The sequence below is a fragment of the Pinus tabuliformis genome, chromosome 4_1, assembly GCF_031772625.1.
Source record: "Pinus tabuliformis cultivar Carrire ecotype Pingquan chromosome 4_1, CPIR1, whole genome shotgun sequence".
Taxonomy (NCBI): Eukaryota; Viridiplantae; Streptophyta; class Pinopsida; order Pinales; family Pinaceae; genus Pinus; species Pinus tabuliformis.
Window position 1 is genome coordinate 904,130,741 of NC_142303.1, and position 23,110 is coordinate 904,153,850.

At 36.4% G+C, this 23,110-nt stretch overlaps 1 protein-coding gene across 1 annotated transcript; it reads left to right on the top strand.

The window, feature by feature from the left end:
* The first annotated feature begins 3,364 nt into the window (after nt 1-3,364).
* On the top strand, nt 3,365-4,048 carry LOC149179078 (uncharacterized). Its single transcript, XM_089422342.1, has one exon. The coding sequence runs from the start codon at nt 3,365-3,367 to the stop codon at nt 4,046-4,048; it is 684 nt and encodes a 227-aa protein (XP_089278468.1).
* Nucleotides 4,049-23,110: the final 19,062 nt, after the last annotated feature.

Genomic DNA, 23,110 nt, shown 5'->3' on the forward strand with positions numbered 1-23,110 from the left:
TCCGGAAATAATCTTGATTTTTTCATGTTTAATAAGTAACCATAATATCTACAAACAATTTCAAATTGAAAGAGAAAGGTCTCTGGATCCTCTGACCTCATACCATGGAAGTTTGTAAGAAAGGACGGATGGATGTTCTTCATGTGCACACTAACATCAGTGTCTTGAATGGGAAATCCAAGAGGATCTTCCTCATTATCATCATCTCTATCCATTTCTCCTACCTGCTCTGTTACCTCTTCTTCTTCTACCTGCAAAAGTGGATGGTGATGTGGTTCTTACTGCACCATGCGAACAAATGATGGGGGGTTGGTGTTGCAGAAGTATTTTTTGTTTTTATAAAAAAATGAATTAGAATGATAATGAAATGCAAGATTCCTAATTCATTTATTTTTCTTTTGTAGAAAGTAAAAAATGAATCAACTAGGGAAGGAAACAATGCATACTTTGACACATCCCCGACAATGGTGCGAAAAAGTGATGCATCTCAGTATTGCAACAAGAATGTTGCAACTATCAAGGATACCAACTTTAATTATAAACCTGAGATTCGTAAAAAATTGAGAGGTATCATAACTATATATCCAACACACAATGTGTCCTTCCTTTGATGTGATGATGTAATGGATTGAATGTAATGAAGTCAAATATTATACTAATTGTAGAAATGGAAATGCTTGAAATGGAAATGTTAACCTACTGCAGGAAAGAAAAAACAAGGAAGGAAAACCTATTCTAATTGCATGAAGTAAATATCATGAACTAAATATAAATAATTACATTTCAAAAATTTTATATCATTGATAGAGTTCATTGGAGGTGGCAATCAAAAAAATCATTATTGTATTATCCAATTCATACATCTATCCATTAATCCACATTGTTGAGATTTTTTGCAGGGGTAAGAAGGCAAGTCCTAGGTGGTATTTATTTCTCCTCAACCATTGATTTAGATCCTAGGGGTATGATTCAACCCTAAGGGACACAAACCAAGATTTTTGAGCAAATACGGGTAATTATATACATGTTGGAAGAGTGCTACAAGAAGTTACAAGTGCTACTACAGGAAGTTACAGGTTTGCTACAAGAAGATATAATTCACCAAATAACACAGTAGATAAAATTGAAATTCGATGGGTAATTCTTTATTATTGAATAGCTTTTCTTAGGTATCCATCACAAGTGGAATCACTCAAAAATAACCATGTTAACACATGCTAAAAAATAGTAGAACATTACTAGTCTAAAATCTAGAAATAAAGGAACAAGTGACCTAGTTAATCTATCAAATGCGTAACCTAATCAAGTGAAAATGAAATGGGGTAAATTTATTTATTAAACTTAATGTTTTAATGATATAATTCAAGTGGAATCAACTCAATTGAAGCTCATTAGCATGTTATAAAAAATAGCATAAAATTACTACTATTTGTCACAAGGGAATTCTAGAAATATAGATTTGTGAATAAGAAAACTAATCCAAGTAGCTCAATGATTACTATGAATTTCCAAATCTATTCCAACGATGCAATCATCACTAGTAGAAAATGAGAGATTAGTGACTACATGACTAAAACCATTAGACACCAAAATTATTTCAAGTGAATTACTACTAAATTTGAGCAATTTTAAGTGACCCGACTAAAAAGTACTAACTTAAATGACTAATTTAGTCTAGGGATAAAATATATGACTATATAATAAGTAACCCAACTAAAAAGGACTAACTTAAATGACTAATTTTGTTGAGGACTAAAATATATGACTAGATAATAAGTGAGAAAATTAAAAGTGATTAAATTAAATGACTACTATAGTCCAAGAGTAAAAATATGACCAACTAAAAAGTACAAGTATTTATGCTAGTCATTTTTAATTGTGTAACTCTGGAAATGGAAAATTACAATTTTTATATTCAAGTGTTACATTTCACAAAATTTTAACACTGCAAATGGATTTAAAGACCCCTTTAAGGTGATTTATGAATCCATCTGTAGTGTTAAAATTTAGAGACAAAGGAGTCTCTGAATCAATCTACAGTTTTAAAATTTAGAGACTCCATTAAGGGGGTATCTAAATCTCCCAACATGTTAAAATTAAAGAGTCAAAATTAATCACTTACTTTATTAAGGTCCAATGGCCACATTGGTCTTAATGGATATAAAACATCATTATCATTGTATATATGTTATCTTATTTTATTTAATAATTATTAATAAATGATATATATGTTTTGAAATGTTAAATAAAATATTACTTATTAATATTTACCATTCATTGAATTTATGTATGTAAAGAATGTAACTTATTTAGTTGACAATCCATATTCAAAGTTTCAATAACCAAAACCTGGTGTCAAAACACATTTTGCAACAAAAAATAAAAAATAAATAAAAATGATTCAAATGATCATGATCGTGATTTTTTCATGGTTCAAAGTGAACATGATCGTGTTTTTTTCATCGACATTTCATCTTGGGACAACCTTCAATAATCCTAGGAATTTACAACATACATATGAAAGTATTTCTAACCTAGTCAGGTTTAGTTCAACATTCAGTGTAGCTACAAAATAAAAACCATAGCCAACAACGATTACTACCTTCATCATTCTCGAAAATCCCTATCTTAGATTTTGGTATATCAGGTGGTGTTTTTGAAGGATTTTTCACTCAAAATATTAGAACAAGACAGATCATGTAGAGGGAGAGATTGATGGATAGAGAGCAGCAACAGCAAGTTCCTTACATGGTTTGAACACTTACAATCCTGGCCTTCTCCCTGACTTGGAAGCCTACGTCCAAGAACATGTATCAATTTTTCCATTTTGGGCTTGCATTGAAATGAGTTACTGGTTAGAAGGTTCTATGAAAAAACCCAAATTTCTAATAAGGTTTTCATTTTTTTTTTTGAAATTTATATTGAGAATATATCTGAATTTTCATGGAATGTATGTCATTTTCAAGGACTGTTTTGATTTATGTAAATATTCCAGCCTTCCTGTAAAATGATTTGGAATTTCAAAGCAAATCCAAAACAATATTTCTTCAGAGAAAAATAGATTTAGAGGATTTATTGGAAACATAGTTACACACACATTATTTTATGTTCATTACATGATTTATAAACAAAACAGAGTATTCTATACAGATAACAACTATCCATTAGCCAGATGGGAAAGGGAGGGTGGATGAAGGAGGAGCGAAGATTTGCGATGGTGGGTTAGGGTTTTCGGGCTGGTTCAGTCGGCCCTGGGCGGTCCTGCTCCAGGGCAGGCACAGGAGACCTTGTGTGCGCCTGCAAAAACCAAGTTTTAGGTAAGGAAAATAGAAAAGAAAGAGCCGAATAGGTAAGGCGGCGGGGAATGGAGGAAGCAAGCGGGGGGGGAGAGATCCCCTCCTACAAGGAGGTTACAGCGGGAGAATTAAGTTGCTATGGCACAAATGGAGGACAAGGAAACAGTATCAAATCTGCACTGGTGATGGGAGAAGAATGGCAGGCAAAGCCAGGAAACAAATGTCTACCGTGGGCATCCAAAAAACCCAGGTTCGTAATTCCGAATAACAAACTAGAAGAGTATAGAGGCTATATGAAGGATCACGCTCTTATTTGTAAATTTATAGGGATCTGGCCATCTGAGAAGGATCTTCTAAAATGGATTCAACAAAAATGGAAACTGAAAGGACATATAGACCTTAAACTTGGGGCAAAAGGTTTTTTCACAGTAGTTTTTACAAACTTAGAAGATAAGGAGAAGGTTTTTGAGGGCAGCCCCTATTTCTTTAACAACGTAGGGTTATTCATGAGGCAATGGGAAGAATTTTATAACCCGGAGAAAGAAAAGATGTTGGCGGCTCCAGTCTGGGTCAGATTATTCGGGCTCCCGATTGAGTTCTGGGATCCGGAGATTTTAGAAGGAATTGGGAATTCAATAGGAACCTTTGTGAAGGTAGCAGAGATGACAAAGAGAGGTAGATATACTTCATATGCCAGGATTTTCGTTTATATGAATATCACGGAACCTCTGCAAAACCATATTGAAATATAATATCACGATGATATATGGGAGCAGACAGTTGATTACAAACACATTCCATTTAGGTGCAAACAATGCCATGAATATGGCCATCTGTTCAAACAATGCCCACTGAATCAAAGTAATAATCCATCAAATAAGGAGGAAGAAAGAAAAAAAGCAGAACAGGAAGGAAGGAAGAATGGAGAAAACAGAGATGGATTTACGGAAGTCCAGAAAAGAACAAGATCCCAAAAAGGAAAAAACAAATTAAACTCCTCCCATCCGGAAAGCAACCAGAAAATCCAGAATCAGTTCGAAGCCCTGAAAGATCTAGAAATGGAAGTGGAAGAAGAAGAAGAGGAAAAAGACACCCTAGAAGTTGCGAGAGAAGTTCAGAAAGAAATCAGGATAGAGGCCAATGAAAAGAATGAAATGGTAGGGGAAAAGGAGAGCGCACAAGAAGATAGGGAACAAGAGCGGATCCAAGAACAGATCCAAATGGAAATAGACCCGCAACAGGAAAATGAAGGAGAAGAAGAAAAGATTATGAGGAAACTTCTACAGGAATGGAAACATCTGGATGAGAGATTTATACCAGAGAAACAGAAACAACTCTATAAGGATGTGTTCCAAAGGTACAAGGAGAAACAAGGAAGATGGACAGCGAAGCAACCTGAGCATCTCGGATCACAAGGGGATCAGAATTCAGAGATGGGTACAACAGGGAAAAGCGGCAGGAAGAGAGGAAGGAGACCGATGAGTGAGACCATTCAGATGGTAGGAGATAGTTTGGTGAATTCAGGGAAAGTGATACCTTTGTCGGAGGTCTTCCATCAACCCCCAAAATTGTTGAAATGAATATTACAACCTGGAATATCAGAGGCCTGAACAGTAAGGGAAAACAGAGATACTTGAAAGAGAGACTCAGAAGGGATAAGCCAAATATAATGTTAATCCAAGAAACAAAAGTTCAGGAGAGCAAACTTAGAGAAATAATGAAAATTTTCAAACCTTATTATGAGATTATGGGTCAAGACGCGGTAGGAAGTGCTGGAGGAGTAGCGATATTGTGGAACCCAGAGGAGGTCCAATTTGAAGATTGGACGAGCATCTCTCGGATCCTCTCGGGGAGATTTAGAATTTTAGGGTCCCAAGAATGGTTTCTAATTTCAAATGTTTACGGGCCTCATATGCAGAATGATCGCAGGAACTTTCTCCAGAACTTGGCAGCTCTGCGCAACCTTTACCCAAGTTTACCGTGGGTAGTGGGTGGAGATTTTAATATGATAAAATCTCTAACTAAGAAAAAGGGAGGACTCAGAAGACCAGAGACAGACATGGTAGCCTTCGGAGATTGGATTGCTGCTCAAAGGCTTGTGGACATACAGACAACTAATGGAACTTATACTTGGAACAACAGGAGAGGTGGTAGAAATCAGATAGCCTCCAGATTAGACCGATTCCTATTGTCAGAACAGATTATAAATTGGGACATTTACATTGAAGCAATGATTCTCCCAGGCATGGGATCGGATCACTGGCCGGTTAAAGTCGAACTTGATATTAAAGCTAGCCTGAAACGAAAACCATTTAGATTCGAAGCCTTCTGGCTCAGGGACCAAAACTTTATGAAGAAGGTAGAAGAATGGTGGAAACAAAGTAGCCAGAGGGGAAGAAACAAAATGCAGACTTTCCAGTTGAAATTAAAAGAAATAAAAGGGAATATCAAGAAATGGAATAAGGAAGAATTTGGGCATATACTGGAGGATAAACAGAGACTGGAACAGAAGATGGAACTAATCCAACAAGAAATAATAAATACAGGCAGAAGCAATGAACTAGCCAAAGAGGAAGGAATATTAATAGGGCAATTAGAAGAAAGTCGTAAACAAGAAGAAATCTTGTGGAGGCAAAAATCGAGGGTAAATTGGTTAAGGGAAGGGGAAAGTAACACTAAGTTCTTCCACCAAGCTATGATCCAAAGAAGGCAGCGAAATAGAATTTTTTCTATTAAAAATGAAGAAGGAACAAGAGTTATGCAACATGAGGAGATTGAGCAGGTATTGGTTAAGCACTTTAAGGATATTCTGACAGAGCCAAGTGTCGATAGAGAAGAAGCTATTTAAGGAATGTGTAATAAGATCCCGAGCAAAATAAATAGAGACCAAAACCTTGCTCTGATGAGGGCAGCCACTCTAGAAGAAGTAGAAGAAATAGTGAAAGGAATGTAAAAGAATAAAGCCCCAGGCCCTGATGGATTTACTGTGGAATTCTATCAAGCAGGGTGGAACTTTCTTGGACAAGACATCCTGGATGTTGTAGAAGAATCAAGAAGGAATCAAAAGGTAAGCTCAAACCTAAACTCAACCTTCTTATCTCTCATTCCAAAAGAGAATAAATCTGAAGATCCTCAGGGCTTCAGACCTATTGCTCTCTGCAATGTAATTTATAAGATTATAGCTACCCTTATAGCGAAGAGACTCAAACCGCTCTTGCCTAGTATCATCTCCCCTGAGCAAACTGGCTTTGTGGAGGGCCGGCAAATCCTGGATAGGTTGGTGGTCTCCCAAGAAATGGTGCACTCCCTAAAGGTCAAAAGAGAAGCTGGTATGATGATTAAACTTGATCTCTCCAAAGCCTATGATCGCCTGAACTGGAAGTACCTGAAATGAATACTAAAAGCATTCGACTTTTGTAATAGATGGATTGAATGGATATCATCTATGATCTCATCAACTAACTTCTCTTTTATGGTTAATGGAACCCCTTCTTAGCCTTTCAAAGCTTCCATAGGTCTCCGTCAGGGGGATCCTCTGTCCCCTTTCCTATTTATTATAGCGGTTGAAGGCCTGGGGAGATACATCAAAAGAGAAGTTAGAGAAAAACACCTTAAAGGAATCCAAATTTGGGGCAACAACCTGCCTATTACCCATCAGCAATTTGTCAACGACATCATGCTGTTTTGTAATGTATCTCTCAGAGAAGCCCGCATAATTAAAGCAATTTTAGACGTTTTCATGACAGCCTCAGGAACCCAAATTAACAATGATAAATCTTGCATGTATTTTTTTAACACAACTGGAAATATAAGAAATTTCTTGACTAGAACATCGAGATTCCGCTCTGGAGAACTCCCAACAAGGTATCTTGGCGCCCCTCTGGCTTTAAATCCATTAAGGATGGTAAATTGGCAACAAACCCTGGAAAAAATAACAAGAAAATTAACAAACTGGTCATTCAGAACCTTGAATTTTGCAGGCAGAACTATTTTAGCTAAGGCAGTTCTTCAATCTATCCCTATATATCAACTTTCGGCAATGGCTGCCGCCAAAGGAGCATGCAATAAAATGACTGAGATCTTCAAAAAATTCATTTGGGGAGGGAATAAAGACCAAAAGAAATGGGCTTTAGTCTCCTGGAAGGAAGTGGTGAAAAGCAAGATGGAGGGAGGATTAGGCCTTAGAGATCCCTATCTTCTAAACCAAGTGATGGGCGCAAAACTTTGGTGGCGGTGGATGAGAGGAGGAAATGACCTATGGAAGCAAATATGGTCAAAAAAATATAACATGCCCACCAATCCAGAGGAAATTCTAAGAATAAGGGACATGCCAAAAGGATCGACAGTGTGGAATCTAGCCAGTCTCAACAGAGACATGATAAATAGGCATGCCTTTTGGGAAATCAGGGACGGCAGTTCAGCAAGATTTTGGGAGGAGGCATGGCAACAGAGGGACAGAATGAATGGAATACAAAACCTTAGGAGACTAAGCCAAGAAGCTACCAAAAAAGGAATGATACTTGTTAAAGACTTCTGGAAGATAGAGAGCCAAGAGGAAACATGGCGAACCTGGAAAAGCCTGGAAGAGTGGGTGGACCAAATAGACGAAGAGCAAAAAGAGCTATACCAAAAGGAAATGCAGACAAGAAGAATACCCAGAAGAACGGGTCCGGACATCCTGAGATGGGGACACCAAATAAAAGGAAATTTCTCAATAAAAGAAGCTTACCATCTCCTGATTAATAGAGAACCTGAGGATATGACAGGTACCTGGAAACAGCTTTGGAACAACAACTGGTGGCCGAAAGTGACTCATTTCTCGTGGTTAGTCCTCAAAGGGCGCATTCTAACCTGGGATCAACTCCAAAAGAGGGGCATTCAGGGTCCCCCCAGATGTCCTCTATGCAAACAGGAACTGGAAACGCAAGAACACCTACTGAATTCGTGTGTAGAAGCTCAGAGACAATGGGATAAGGTAAGGTGGCTTTTTGGTAAAACCCACAGGGACCAGCAGAGTATTAAAAACACTATCAAAATTTGGGGAAGAGGTCAATTTACAAGCCCAGTGGTTAGACGGGCTTGGAATCTGGTAGTTGGGATGAATATGTGGATGATCTGGAAGGAAAGAAATAGGAGGGTATTCCAGAACAAAGAGATGACACACGACCAACTATGGGAAAAAACCCTGAGTCACATTCGGGAAACCATTCTTGCAGATACATGGAGAGGAGAGGACTGGGAACTGCCGTAGGAAGAAGAACAGATCCTAAATAAACTAAACTTGAATCAAGGGATGATGGCCCCCCAATTGTGGAAAGGGGAAATGAGGGCATCAGGCAATTTTACCCTCCCCCAAATGGTTTTATAAAATTGAACTTCGACGGTGCTTCTAAAGGAAATCCCAGCCCTGCAGGAATTGGAGGTCTCTTCAGGGATGATCAAGGAAGAATGAAGTGGATATATGCAGACAACGGAGGCATTATGAGTAACAATGAGGCAGAACTGATGGTAGTTAGGCAAGGGTTAAAGATAGCAATAAGGAATGGTTACAATAAACTGGAAGTTGAAGGAGATTCTTTAATGGTGATACAAGTCCTAAAAAAACTTAACAACGGGACCTCCTGGGACAAAGTAACTCAGAGCTGGAGGACTGCCAGTCTAATCCAAGAGTTGGAAAGTATTTTGGGAAGATTTGATTATATGATTCTTAGGCATGTCAGAAGAGAGGCCAATCAAGCAGCTGATTTCCTTGCGAACTGGGGAGTTCAGGAACCAAGGGAGAAAATGGATAGTTTATAGATGACATACTCAAAAGATTCTAGATTTGAGCAACTCAAGACGATCCTCATTCAAGATCATCATGAAAACATGACTTAAAGAAAGCAGTGACGGCTGGTTCCCGATCAGGATGAAGAGTCGGGTAGGTAGAGATGAAAGGATTAATCATAGCATAGAGAGGGCAGGTGGTGGTGACTCCTGGGAAAAGGCGGCACCCCCAACAAATCTAATGAGTAGGAACTCATCCCAAGCCTCAAGGCATCACAGTGGTGGTAGGGGTTTGCAGATGAGTAGAAGGAGTGGAGGCGGTAGTGGCAGAGAGACTAGGATGGAGAGCAGTTTTTATATGAAGACTAAGGGAGGTAGTTGTAAACTTATCCTGTTCGTGGTGAGGGTGAAGAAGCAAGATCTGCAACCAGAAGCTCTCAACAGGGAGGTCGGCATCCATGGGCATGTGTTTATTGTGAACTCTGTTTCTTTTCCATATTGCACTATTTTTAGAATGGAGATGTTTAATAGTTGTGAAGCTGGGGAGGATGAGAGTTATGAGAGCCCCTCTGTAACTTATGGAGAAGGTAATAAGGGATTATACTGGGCAGGAAATACTATGAAAAAGGAAAATGGTCACAGAGATAAGAGTGGGAGAAAGCAAGAGGGATCCAGTGACAAGTATGCCCAAGCGGAAGAGGAGAAGAAATCTGGTAAGGGTGACCCAAAAATTACTCCAACTGCCCATCATCTGGTCCGTATGGCAGAGGGTATAATTGAGTTTTTTTACCCAGATGGGCGAGAGTAGAATCAAACTTATGAAAACAAAGGGAACTGTAGTAGAAGCCAGGGATTATCCAAAGGAGCCGACGCAAGGACAGATGATGAGAAGCATATCCACAATCTAACTCCTATAATTGATGAATTTTTACAAGTGAGTGAAAGACAAGGGATGGCGCGCTCGGGCCGGGGAAGAGGTCGTGCTGGTTGGGGTTGCCCAAGGCAGGAGACCCAGGGTGGGAGGAATGCAGACTCATCTGGTGGACAGCGCAGCGGAAGGAGAATGACTCTGACTGCGGTTCAAGAGGCTGCCCGTGCCTATTAGGAAAGGATTGATTAAAATATCAGGCACATTATTCAGAACATGGAATCCAACATACTAGAAGAGCAGTCAGGTTCTGAGACAGAGGAATTAGCAGAAGAGGTGACCGACCTAGGCAATACTAGGGGCAGGATGACTCTCTACAGACAATCCCTGCATATCTACTGGGTCCTTAAGCGTTTGTTGGCTAAAGCCCTTGAAGAGGTGGCTAAGGAAATAACTGAACTTGCCAATGGGGTGCCTGATATTCAGAAATAAATGAATAATTTTCAAGTTATCATGATAAACCAGAATAACAAGATCGAGGAGATGTCACAAATCCTGTCCAGGATGGTTGGACGTGGCCCCAGCCAAGCAGATCATGTGCATATGCCCATGGAGATGGACCAGCAAATAGGAACAAGGGGAGAATGAGCTTCAGATGGCTCGTTGTTAACTGTTTTGTTTTTCTTTCTATGTTACTTGCATGCGTATAAGTAGTCTGATAAGTATTTTTAGCTGTTTGGTGTATGTAGCCAATATGGACAGATTAGCAAAATTTTGTTTTTGGAGTGCCTATAACAATCTAAGGTGGCCAACAGACCTGGTTTCCCTTAGGGGCAGCGTGAGGCCACCAGAACAATGTATATGGTTGCCCTATTTGATATAATTGAAAAGAAAAAAAAAAGGATGGTACTACCTTTACTTACAAAAAAAAAACAACTATCCATTAGCCTATATTGCTACAAACAAGTCCTCTGAGAATTTTTTTCATTTTTAGTTATCGTTATTTTTTTGTTATTATTAATAATAGTTATTACTGAAACCCACACATATTCCTTGGAAAGTATTGTACAGAAACTTTAAGTATGTTCCCCACATCTGTGGATGTCATCAATAGTAAACCTATTGGCATAGACTAGTACACCTTCTTATCAGACAAACTCACACTTTAGGAGATGAAGCCCAAAAACCTCAAGTGTGAGGTAAGTGAAACTAAGAGGGGGGTGTGTCACCTCATCAACCCTCTTCTCCATTATAGACCAACTCTCCTTATCTCAAGGGGGGATTCCTTAAGTTAATATTGGTAGGATTTAAGACAATGAATGAGATGGTGTTATGAATAATGTTTCCAACAAAATGGTTTTGGTAAAATTTTAGGGTATGAAATTTGATGGGATGACCGGAGACCAGTTCTTTCCACTACTAATATTTTCTTGGGGCATATGAGTTTAAATAAGGATTGCTTTGGTAGAAAAAAAATGGGTATAGGGTGATATCTATATTCTAGAGTTGTCCACTACCTTGGAAGATCCAAAAAGCCTATAATATTACCAAATCCATGAAGTTTAATGGAATATTATCCACTAGAAGTATTATTAGTGTTTCAAGAAGGGATATATCCAAAACAAACCAAGTGAGTCTGCCATCTACACTAGAAAAATACAATGTTATGTAACCATCTCACAAAATAGAACAAAAGATAGATCAACGACTTCAAAATCGGCCTCTTCGAAGGGGAAACCTCCTTTACATTACACACATGAAAAATTATTGGATGATACAAATGACAATACCTCCTTTCTATATTTAGGAGTATAAGGGGTCCCAATACAATCTGAGTCTATAGAACAATAATATTGTAGGAGCACAATAGTAACAATAGTGGGCTTCTATGGAGCATAATAATAACAACATGAGGGCTATATGGGAACAATAATACAATAAGGGGGTTGCACTAATAAGAATAAGGGGTTACACTAGTAGTATAGGGACCTAACATGCCCCTCTCCTTCAAAAAGTGTTGTCTTCAATGCTTGAGTAGTTATGGATGCTTTTTTATAAAATTCTCATCCTCCCATGTGGAATCTTCAACGGGTAAGTTCTTTCACATGATTAGATACTCTAAAATTGATTGATTTTGTAGCTGTCAATTTCTTGGTTTTGTGACTGCTTCCAGTTCCAATATGATTTTTCCTTCCTCATCAAGTTTTGGAAATATTGTTTGAACTCTTATTTTCTCAACTATAACCTTCTTTAAGCATGAAACATGGAAAAATGGGTGCACTCGAGAAGATGCAGGAAGCTAAAATTTGTATTCCATAGTACCAATATTTTGTAACACCTTGTACAGACCATAATACTTTGGTGATAATTTATTATCCTTCTTAGCTTGCTTGAGGGACATTTGTTTGTATGGTTATAGTTGTAGAAATACCGAGTCACCTACATCAAAACTTATTTCGCTGTGATGTTTATCTACCTGTTGTTTCATTGGATTATGCACTAAAGTGAGGTTATACTTTAAGAGTTTGAGAACTTGTTGATGCTCAATGTGATCTTCCACTTCTTGAACCTTAGAATTTTCTTTTAAAGATGATGTGATGGACGGTGGATGATATCCATAAAGTGCCATAAATGGGGTCATTTTTGCTGCAGTATGGAAGGAAGTGTTATACCACCACTCAACTAGAGGCAACCACTTGACCCATTGTGTATGTTTATCAGATACAAAGCAATGAAGATATCCTTCCAAACATTTGTCCACTATCACAGTTTTCCCATTAGATTGAGGATGATCAGATGAGTTATGAGCTAACTGAGTACCCAAATATTTCACCTCTTATACTCTAAAGAAACATTTGGATCTTTTTGCATATAATTGTTTCTCCTCCAATAGTTTGAGCACCCTATCAACATGTTGAACATGATCCTTCAAAGACTTGTTCTAGATTACTATATCATCAAAAAATACTAACACAACTTTTCTAAGGAAGTGTTTGAAAATGTAATTCATCAAACCTTGAAATGTAGAAGGTGAATTGGTAAGGCGAAAAGGCATGACCAAAAATTCATAATGACCCTCATGAGTTCTAAATGTTGTTTTTGGAATGTCTTCAGTCTTCATTCTGATTTGATGATATTCTGAACAAAGATCCAACTTGGTGAAGTAAACTTCTCCATGTAATTCATCCAATAATTCATCAATGATGGGCGTGGGAAATTTATCTTAATAGTAAGCTTGTTGATCTCCCTATAATTCAGATACATGCACCATGATCCATCCTTCTTGTGTACCAATACCACTGGAGTAGAGAAAGAACTTTGACTAGGTTGAATTATACCAACCTCTAGCATTTCTACAACCATACATTCAATTTCACTCTTTTGGGCATATGGATATCTGTAAGGCCTGATGTTTGGGTGAACACTTCCTGGAATCAAATGAATAGCATGATCATGGTAATGAATAGGTGGGAGGCCTTTCAGAATCTCAAATACCTTGGAATGATTGCCCAAAACGTTTTGGAGATCTAGAGAAATAGATGATTTCAATGTGGGAACCTCTAGTGAACATAATTGTACAATTAGGCCCCATTGTTATTTCTTTAGAAGCTTTTTCATGCTATTAGAGTTGATTATCTTTCCCGGTTTCCATGCAATACCCCTTAATTCAACTTCCTTTCTGTCCCAAACAATTTCAAGAAAATTTCTTGAAAATTAAAAGCTATCGTACCCAAATATTGTATCGATTGGACTCGTAGTACGATAATTGCACCACCCATTAGAGTGGAAAGCATTTGACTATTCAAGACATATTCTCCCATGGATAGCTTGATATTATGGCACTTCCCAGAGAAATTTATGGTTCCTCCATTTGCAACCACTACTTGACACTCCGGTGCTGGATATAGGAAGCAATTCATTTCCATGGCTATCTTACAATGAATAAAATTATGGGTACTACCCAAATCTATGAACACTATTACCTTTTTCTTCTTGATATTCTCTTCTTTCTTGAGAGTCTGAGGAGTGGCAATTCCTGTCAATGCATTGCAAGATATGGTCAGATTCATTTCTTCTTTCTCTAGGATTGGTTCCTGGTGTATATCCTCTTCTTTTGATGTTTCTTGTTCCTTTTCTTTCTCCTCTTCCCCATATATGTAAATTAATTTCTTCTCAGCACACTTATGACATTTAATGCATTATCTATCACAATTGTAACAAAGCCCTTTTGCTCTTTTTCCTTCCAATTGTTGTGGTGTTAACCTTTTAGGTGGTGAAACGCTAGGAGAAACAACACTTCCATATTTATAGTTGTGAGTGGTAGGATTCCTTATTGCCATAATTTTTCTTTCCCTTTTTCTTTCCAACCTGAATGCCTTCTCCAATGAATTAGGTCCCCAAAGGCAAACCTCATGTTGGATGTTATCCTTTAAAGTCCCTATGAACACATCAATCCTATGTTCCTCTAGAATATCATTTACCCTTATATTGAATTTTTGGAAGTCCTGAATGTGCTCCATCATTGAACCTTTTTGTTTGAGATTTATCAATTGGCTAAAAAGGTCTTACTTTTTGTATCTTCATAATGTGCTACCATTTCTTCTATAAAAATTTCCCAAGTGACAATTTTTTTATCAGAGAAAATCCATTAATACCATACAAACTGATTTGGTTCCAAATATAAAGTTGCAATGCATACCTTTTGTGTGTTTTTGACATTATGGAGATTGAAATATTGCTCCATCTGTAGTATCCATGTTACGGGATCCTTGAGATCAAACTTCCTCATATGTTTGGAACATGGTGGGTCTTCAATCCAACGTTAGAGTCTCTGAAATCATTATTAACATTTCTTTTGTTCTCATCATGAGTTTCCTTTACTACCCTTTCACCATTAGTAAGCATTTCTTATAGGAACTTTGTCAAATCTGTCTTCAAATCTTCCATGTTGTCTTCAAGTTTTTCTTCTATACCATCCATATTAGCTTCCAAATCATTCATCTTAACTTCCAAGCCTTTCTTTAAACCATCCATATTATCTTCCATGTCCTTCTTTAATCTGTCCATCTTAGCTTCTGTTACTTTTTGTGAGAGTGAATTTTGTTGCACTTGGTCTCATAATTTTGATATATCATGTTGCATTACTTCCTCTTCTTCGTGAGTCATGCTAAAGCTTTCAGGTTGCTTACCAAGTGTTTCTATTTTCTTTATTTATGGCATCAATTAATGATAATAATTCTTCACTATGCCCTTTGAATTCCTTCAAACTAATTTTTCAACCAAACTTATGCAAAACTTAAAAATACTACACACTTTGTTTTACTTTGTAGGAGCTCGATATTGAATCTATTGTATCTCTGTAATTACAAATCTTTGAGGTCTAAAATTTTATTCTGTGGTAGCACTCTAAGACCTCTTTCCAAACCTGCAAGTCTAATCAATATTGGATTCTCCAAGGAAGAGTTATGCCACATCTCCCACGATGACCTGATTATAGACTAGTTCAGTAGAGTGAAAGTTCCACGTGTTCCTGTTTCAACCTTAGGAATTGAAACCAATATACCCACAGGCCATCCTCTTTCTATAAAATTTTACGAAATGTTAATATGATGCTCAAAGAGAAAGTTATGATGATTTTCCCCAGGTCACATATTTGGGATGTAATTCAGGAGCCTGCAAAAATCTTAAATATCTTGGATCATATCTCCGAAAATATAGCAAAATAAGATCTGAAATTTGGGCATGACCTTCATCAAGAATGCAGCTCAATTTTTTTTTTAATTTCAGAGTCTTAACCTTCATATAAAAATAATTATAGTGCACATTCCACGATGACCTGTTTGTGATGGAATTCTAGAGCTTGCGAAAACCCTAACTTCCTCACATGATATCTCTGAAAATGTAGTGAAAAAAGATCTGAAATTCAGACCCGAGGTTCAGAACGATTTCAAATCAAATGGATTTTTTTTAGCTTCTGAAACTCCATAGAGAAATTTATAGTGAAAATGCCACGATGACCTGTTCAGAGCAGCAAAACCCTAGAATTCAAAGCTCTGATGCTAAATGTTATGTAACCAACTCACAAAATAGAAGAAAAGATAGATCAATGACTTCAAAATCAACCTCTTTGATGGGGAAACCTCCTTTACATTACACAAATGAATAATTCTTGGATGATACAAATGACTAAATCTACTTTCTATATATAGGAGTATAAGGGGTCCCAATACAATCAGAGCCTACATAACAATAATATTGTAGGGGCACAAAAGTAACAATAGTGGGCTTTTATGGGGCATAATAATAACAACATGGGGACCATATTGGCACAATAATACAATAAGGAGGTTGCACTAATAAAAATAATGGGTTACACTAGTAGTATAGGGACCTACAATACAATTACACATGATAATCATTGATAATCCATTAGCCCTATCCATGAAAATCCAAAAGATGTCGAAAACATCCACAAGACCATCCCCATAAAAAGTCTTTGTTGTCATCCTTCCATAGCCTCTTTTATAATGAGAAATGTAATAGAAACTTTAGAACAATTTAAGGGATTTCTCCCATACTCCCACCATGACAAAATGATACGAAGTACATCTCTATTTTTAGGGAAATGCCCAGCTTTATTTTTCCAATTAAATATTAATTTCTTAAGCAGAAGCCTTTAATATAGACCATGGAGGGGTTAAAAGTTCTCTTCTCTAGTTAACTATTCAAAAATAAAAAAAATATGTGCTTCTTAAGCCACTTGTACAATATTTAAGGGTCACAAGCCCTTAAAGTTTACTCATCTCCATAATTAAGGGGAATAGCATGGCTTTGGTGCACAACGTCCAACCTCCATATGCTCTTAAATGTCTCTTGCTTCACGAAACATGTAATTCCATTCTCCATTGGTGGAAAAGTGGGCTTAAAAATGTAGCGTTTAGTCTTCAAAAATATGGCTCCTCCTTAAATCATGCAAGCCAAACTGAAGTCCTATTTAAATGGTGAATGTAGGGACTTCAAAGTGGGCACTCCAGCCTTCAAGGGGAATAGATGGGTTTGTACATGCCTGTAGTCTTTGAAAGAGAATAAATGGATTTCCACACATAATTTGTAGTCTTTGAAATATGAATGAAAGCTCCATGCAGGGAGTTTCTCCTCAAAGAAAGCCCACAAACCAAATTTGAAATCTCCATGTCATGGAGACCAACTCTTTTAGGGTTCCTCTAATCAAATCATAAGTAGAGACCCCACAAAATGTGGGAAATATTTCAAATTAGCCAAAAAAATAATGTGTAATACATCCAAAGTAAGGTATACAAGTTGGCTTCCAAAATGAGTAGGTTGGTCCAATCCAATTTTGTAGGTCGTCTGATCAAAATGTTTTCTGGTGTCACATATGTACATATATTTATATATACACCCTAATTCCCCTTATAACCTTAATTATGGATTAGGATGGGAGTCCTCCTCTAACTTTGATGTATGTGCTATTGAACAAGGGTTGTTTTGGATCCAATTTCCCCTTTGTATTATTCTCTTAGAAGAAACTGAAATTTGCTAATGATTTTTCCACTTGACCTTTGCTAAATGTATGAAAGAGGCCTCAGTGTCATCTTTTCAATCCTCAACATATTTGAGAACTTATCTTTATTTTCCAGTAACCATATTCCACAATGCCAGTACTGCATTTCCTAAGAGCCTCAATTCTAATTCTGCTATAGGTAAACAATTTTGTTTGTCATGGAACATCAAGTGTTACAATGATGCCACGATCTCCACTTGGATCGTAATACTTAATGCGATCTAAGGTTTGTATAAAAACACCATTTCCAAACACCACTATTAATGTGAATAGTATCATGTTGAGTGCATCTGTAAACAAGTTTCTCGATTCAATGATGATGGTTTGTTTGCTCAACAAGGTTTTATTTTCCATATTATTGGATCAGACAAGGTATTTAAAAAATGGAATATGGAGGTCCCCAACTATAATCCTGTGTCTAACTCTTGAAAGAAATGTAACTCCACACTTTCCAATAATTCTTCAAACTTTTAAAATGGTTTTCTTCACTTGGAGTTCTCACTTCCATGAAATATCATCTGAACATAACAAAATTCCTTTATGAGGGATTTCCTATCCCAATTAGGTGCAAATTTCTGTAAAAGATCCTTTACGTTGATAGTTCTAGTGTCCTCTTACAAGCCCTACATATGAAAATAATTTTGAATGACCCTACACAACCCTTGCTACTCATACCCATGCTTATTTCTCCTACATGGATAGCACAATCTGTCTATGTCCAGTCGGAACAAGTATCATAGACTACCCATCATAAAGTATTCACTTCAAAGTAAATTTTTCTCCAAATAAGACACATGCAAAGGCTACATAATCCACTCTTGGTGCTACAAACTTCACAACTTCAAGCATCCACAGGAAGATGACTCTAACACACAAAATTTATACATCATTTGTGGCCAACGATTTAAATGAGGACTATTTGAGTGACACTGATATATGTATGGAAAAAGGCTTAAATACTTCTAACTAAATTTGTTTTCCTTGGATATTAACTTAGGTGTAATATCGCTCATGCCTTGTACGAATGTAAAAGGACAAATTCTTCCCTAGGATGGAGGCCCGTTGTGCCTTCAATGATTGTTGTCCTCTTCAAAATTTGAATCTAACTACTATATCCAGTGCTTTCATGTTTAAAAGATTCAAAATAACTAATAATTGTTATTTGTCACTAATTTTCTCCATTGTTGATCAACAGAGTTTCCTTGTTAACTCCATGGGATTAGCCAACTATGAAAACACATGAAGTAGAACTTGTATTTCCTTCATTTTCACATTTAGTAATTTTTGTGCAGACTCTAGTATAAACTACCAGATAACATGCATCACCAATGGGATTCAAAATGGGAACCTAATGGCATGGAACTACCAAAATGCCCAGTAAAATTGGCAATGACCAATTGTGTCAACTCTTTGATCTTGAAAATGCAAGAGCCATATTCAAACTTGGAGAATAGGTTTAGAAGAGGTTGTGTCATCGATTCAAAAGATATAATAGTTTTATATCTTATATTATCTGACGAGGAAATCAGGGAAAGCTCTTAAGGTTAGTCCATATATGCTCGATTCCTCAGACCATTCATGCTAGAGTCTTCCTAGATGTCCATCAGGGCCACCTTGCCTAATCGATCCTAGTAACCCCAAGTGTATTAATGGGATTTCATCTTGAGACTTTTGTGATTTTTTGTACAATAGAATCTACCAATCCAACTAACCATTGTGGGTGAAAGAAAATGTACAAGGCATTTTCAGCCTTGGGCAATAGGTCTAAAAGATGGTGTTCCATATACTTGAACCCATAAAACCATTGTGGGTGAAACAAAATGTATTAGGCATTTTCAGCCTTGGACAATAGGTCTAAAAGAGGGTGTGCCATATACCTAAACCTGTAGTAGTTTTCTATTTTATTCCTCTATGTGAGAAAAAAATATACAACTCGCTAGGTTAATTTACACATGCATGAATCCTTGGATAATTCATGATTGAGGCTTTTCAGATGTCAGCAAGAGACAATGTGTTTAACCTAAACCTGTGCCTTTTGCAGGTAACCTACAGGGACCTAATGGGATTTGATACTGATACCTTTGATAAATTTTTCACAAGTGTGTCTACCAATTGAGCTAACCCTTGGGGCCACATGCACACACACATAATAGATTTTTTAGACTGGAGAGAGAACATAAATCCTTACAATTAGCAGGTTTGAAATTGAATGTTGGCTATATGACAGTGGCATAATTTATCTAACAGATGAAATGACCCTTTTCTGAGAATTTTTTTTGGTCAATTTTGTTCAAAATATGGTATAATTTTTTAAAAATCATACGTTGAAGTTGTTTAATTTGCAAAGATCGAGTTCGTTGTGGGTTTCTCATGGTGTTGAAACAATTTATGCATTCAAAGGTGTATTTTAAATAACAAGAAAGTACAATATTCCTAGAAATTTTATTGTTGAATTCTAACCAAAAACCATTTTGTATATTAGTTAGACCACTCCATATGACCACAACTTGGTATTTACTCATTCAAAGCTACCCAAACATTGCACTTGGACTCATTTACAGATATCACATTACCACAGAGACCACCATGGACACTACTTGCACATTAGCACAAACCATTGTTTATAGTATAAACTTATTTTCAGATCTTGGAAATATTCTTCATTAGGGGACTTTGAGGTCTAAAATGGGCCTCCTAAGGAAATTATAAAACAATAGTAGAAAAAATAAAATAATATTTGATTACATCATCAAATTTTAGAGGGAAAAAAAGAAAAACTATCTTTTCAAGTCTTATTTTCATCTTATCTCCCTATGGGTTTACTCAAATTTCCAACAGAAACACTGGTTGGATGTAGAATTTGATTCTGCATTTAAGGAGTACCCATTTTGCATACTTTTTATGGACCCGTCTATACAAAAAATGAGAAATTCATGAAAACACATCATTGCAATCACGTTTTTCATGTATTTCTCATTTTTTGTGTAGTAGCGTCCATCAAAAGTATGCAATATGGTACTCCTTGGATGAGGAATTAAATTTTGCATCCAATGAGTACTCCCGCTTAAAATTTGAGTAAACCCTTAGAGAGACAAGTTGAAAATAAGAGTTGAACAAGTAGTTTTATTATTTTATTATTTTTTAATCTTTTTACATTTTTACTCCAAAAATGGTGAGTCATCTCCCATGGTTGACATCATCATCTTGAATCCTATTGGTTCTTATAAAGTTTATTTTGGTTGTACATTTTTCTTATAAGGCCCATTTTAGACCTCAAAATTCCCCTAATGTTTGCTACATTATCATGCGTAGTACACCCTCTAGATCTCGAACCTGGGTCATCATCATTTCTCCAACTTGCTACCAGATCAAAGCCCCAACATGGACATTACTCGTGTCCTATGGGAGAATACTTTTTTTCAATCCTAAATTTATTTTATAATTTGATCCATTAGCAAATTCAGTGATGGTAGCATAATATTTGAAACATTGAAGTGTGTCAGATGCTTTTCTTGCCCCCCATTTATAGCAGTCTGATAAAAATCCAAATCCTTTTAAGATAATAAAACTAAGATTGTAGATATCAATCTTTCATATTAATCACATCTTTAGGATTTGGTTGACATTTTGAACCAACTAATGTGGTTCACCCTCAAGAATTTTATGAAGTTGAAGATGCTTCCTTGCAAACAGGAGTTCTATTTTAATGGATACTTACCTGAGGTAATTACGTTATTGCTTATCTTGGAGATTAGGAATAACTTTTTTGACAACACTGGCATCTATAAGATATTTTAAAAAATTACATCAATTTGGCCTGTGGAGGATTTTACATTTTATATCAAATTAAATTCCCACTGTCATGCAGTTTCATGAAAGAAAATTAGAAAGTTATTGCCAGTGGTGGACATTTGGAGTTTTAGTTGGCAAATCAGTCGTCTTCTAGTGCTTCTGCCTTTTCTTGTGCTTGGAAGTTGACACTATTTATGTTCATGCATACTCTCCTCTATTTTCAATTATTTATATTTATAACTTTATGGGAATTATTCTCTATAGGCTATATGAAGACCATTATGATGGAGTAGAATTTCAGAATAAAAATACAAATTTATTTTCAATCATGAATATGTTACTTCTGCATAACAAGGTTATATGCTAAACAGTTTGTGAGGATATGGGAAACTAATCTATCACATAAAATCATGGGCAATTCAATAAATATCTTCTTTTTTCTGTCATACTATGTCTAGATTGGGGCATATTGCTCGTATCATGCCATGGTTTCCTCTTTATATCTAAGACAACTATTGTCTATCTCAGTCACCATGTTTGGAGATCCTTCACTTTCATACATTTGACTCGAGAAATTAAAATGTCATTAAATTCACACAAGAGTTTTAACCTTTGACTATTGTAGTCAACCTTGTATAACATATTCTTTGTACAGTTAGTGTAATGAAAAGTCCATTCATACCTTTTCCATATCAAGAGATTTTTACAAGTGATAGCAATTAGTTTCAACTCATGATTCACAATGTTGTTCCCTCTTCATAATTTCGTGGGTTAATATGCCAGGAATTCATGTTAATGATGTGCAAAGTGAATTCCAAAGTACAATGAGATAAAGCATATGTGCTTAATTATGATTTCTAATGTATAGTTATTTAAATGATATGATGTAAATGGAAAATAAGTAGAATAAAGAGTTTCTGAAACTCAGCGGACTGGTTCACCAACAAGGTTTGTTTTATTGGAGTTGTCTTGGTGTGTCCTTCATTCTAGACATAAACATTAATAGGGTTTACTTTATTGGGGTTTTTTGGGTGTTCCCTATCTACCGAGGCATAAAATTTTCCCAGACAGCCAAAAGTCGTTGGAATATGGTCATTTGTTTTCCAAAAAAATTGAGAGTAGGAGTGCTTGAATCTTGTTTTTGGTGGTGGAAATGGATTGGGAATGATAAAAAACCCTTGGGGCACCCAAAATATTCAAGTTTGACAACTGTAACCCATATTTGAAAAAAAATTGTCAGGTTTTAACCAAATTGTGTTGGAATTTTCATTGTTTTTTGGACAAATTTGAGGTCTCGTTAGACTACATGTTAGAGATTTATTTTTAGAATGTGACATTCCAATCAAGCACATATGAGAATGGTAGAGGTGGGTATTAGTACATCTACGGCATGTTGTAATCAATTTTGTAGATTTGATGATGTCTCAAAATACCCAGTATCTACTCAAAAATTTGTATGTTCCTTGTGACTCGATGTTTAAAACTCCTAAGCTGTTGTTTACCACATTTTGGAAACCTTGATGATAGGGTTGTAAACACCAATGTGTTAGTAAACAAACTAATTATAAATGCATGTACATTGTTGAACTTGATAATGCACTAGGTCACCTGAAAAAACAATTAAATAAGAATATGAAAATGTTTAAAAATTGGTTATTGTTGAAATAATAACTTTTTGCACTCAATCTTTAGGAGCTAATGTGGTTTATTTACGTTGCAGGTTATTACAAGCACATATAAGCTAGATAGAAATTATGCATCCTATGGTTGTGCCAGGTTTGTACATTCAATTGTAACTAGAATTAT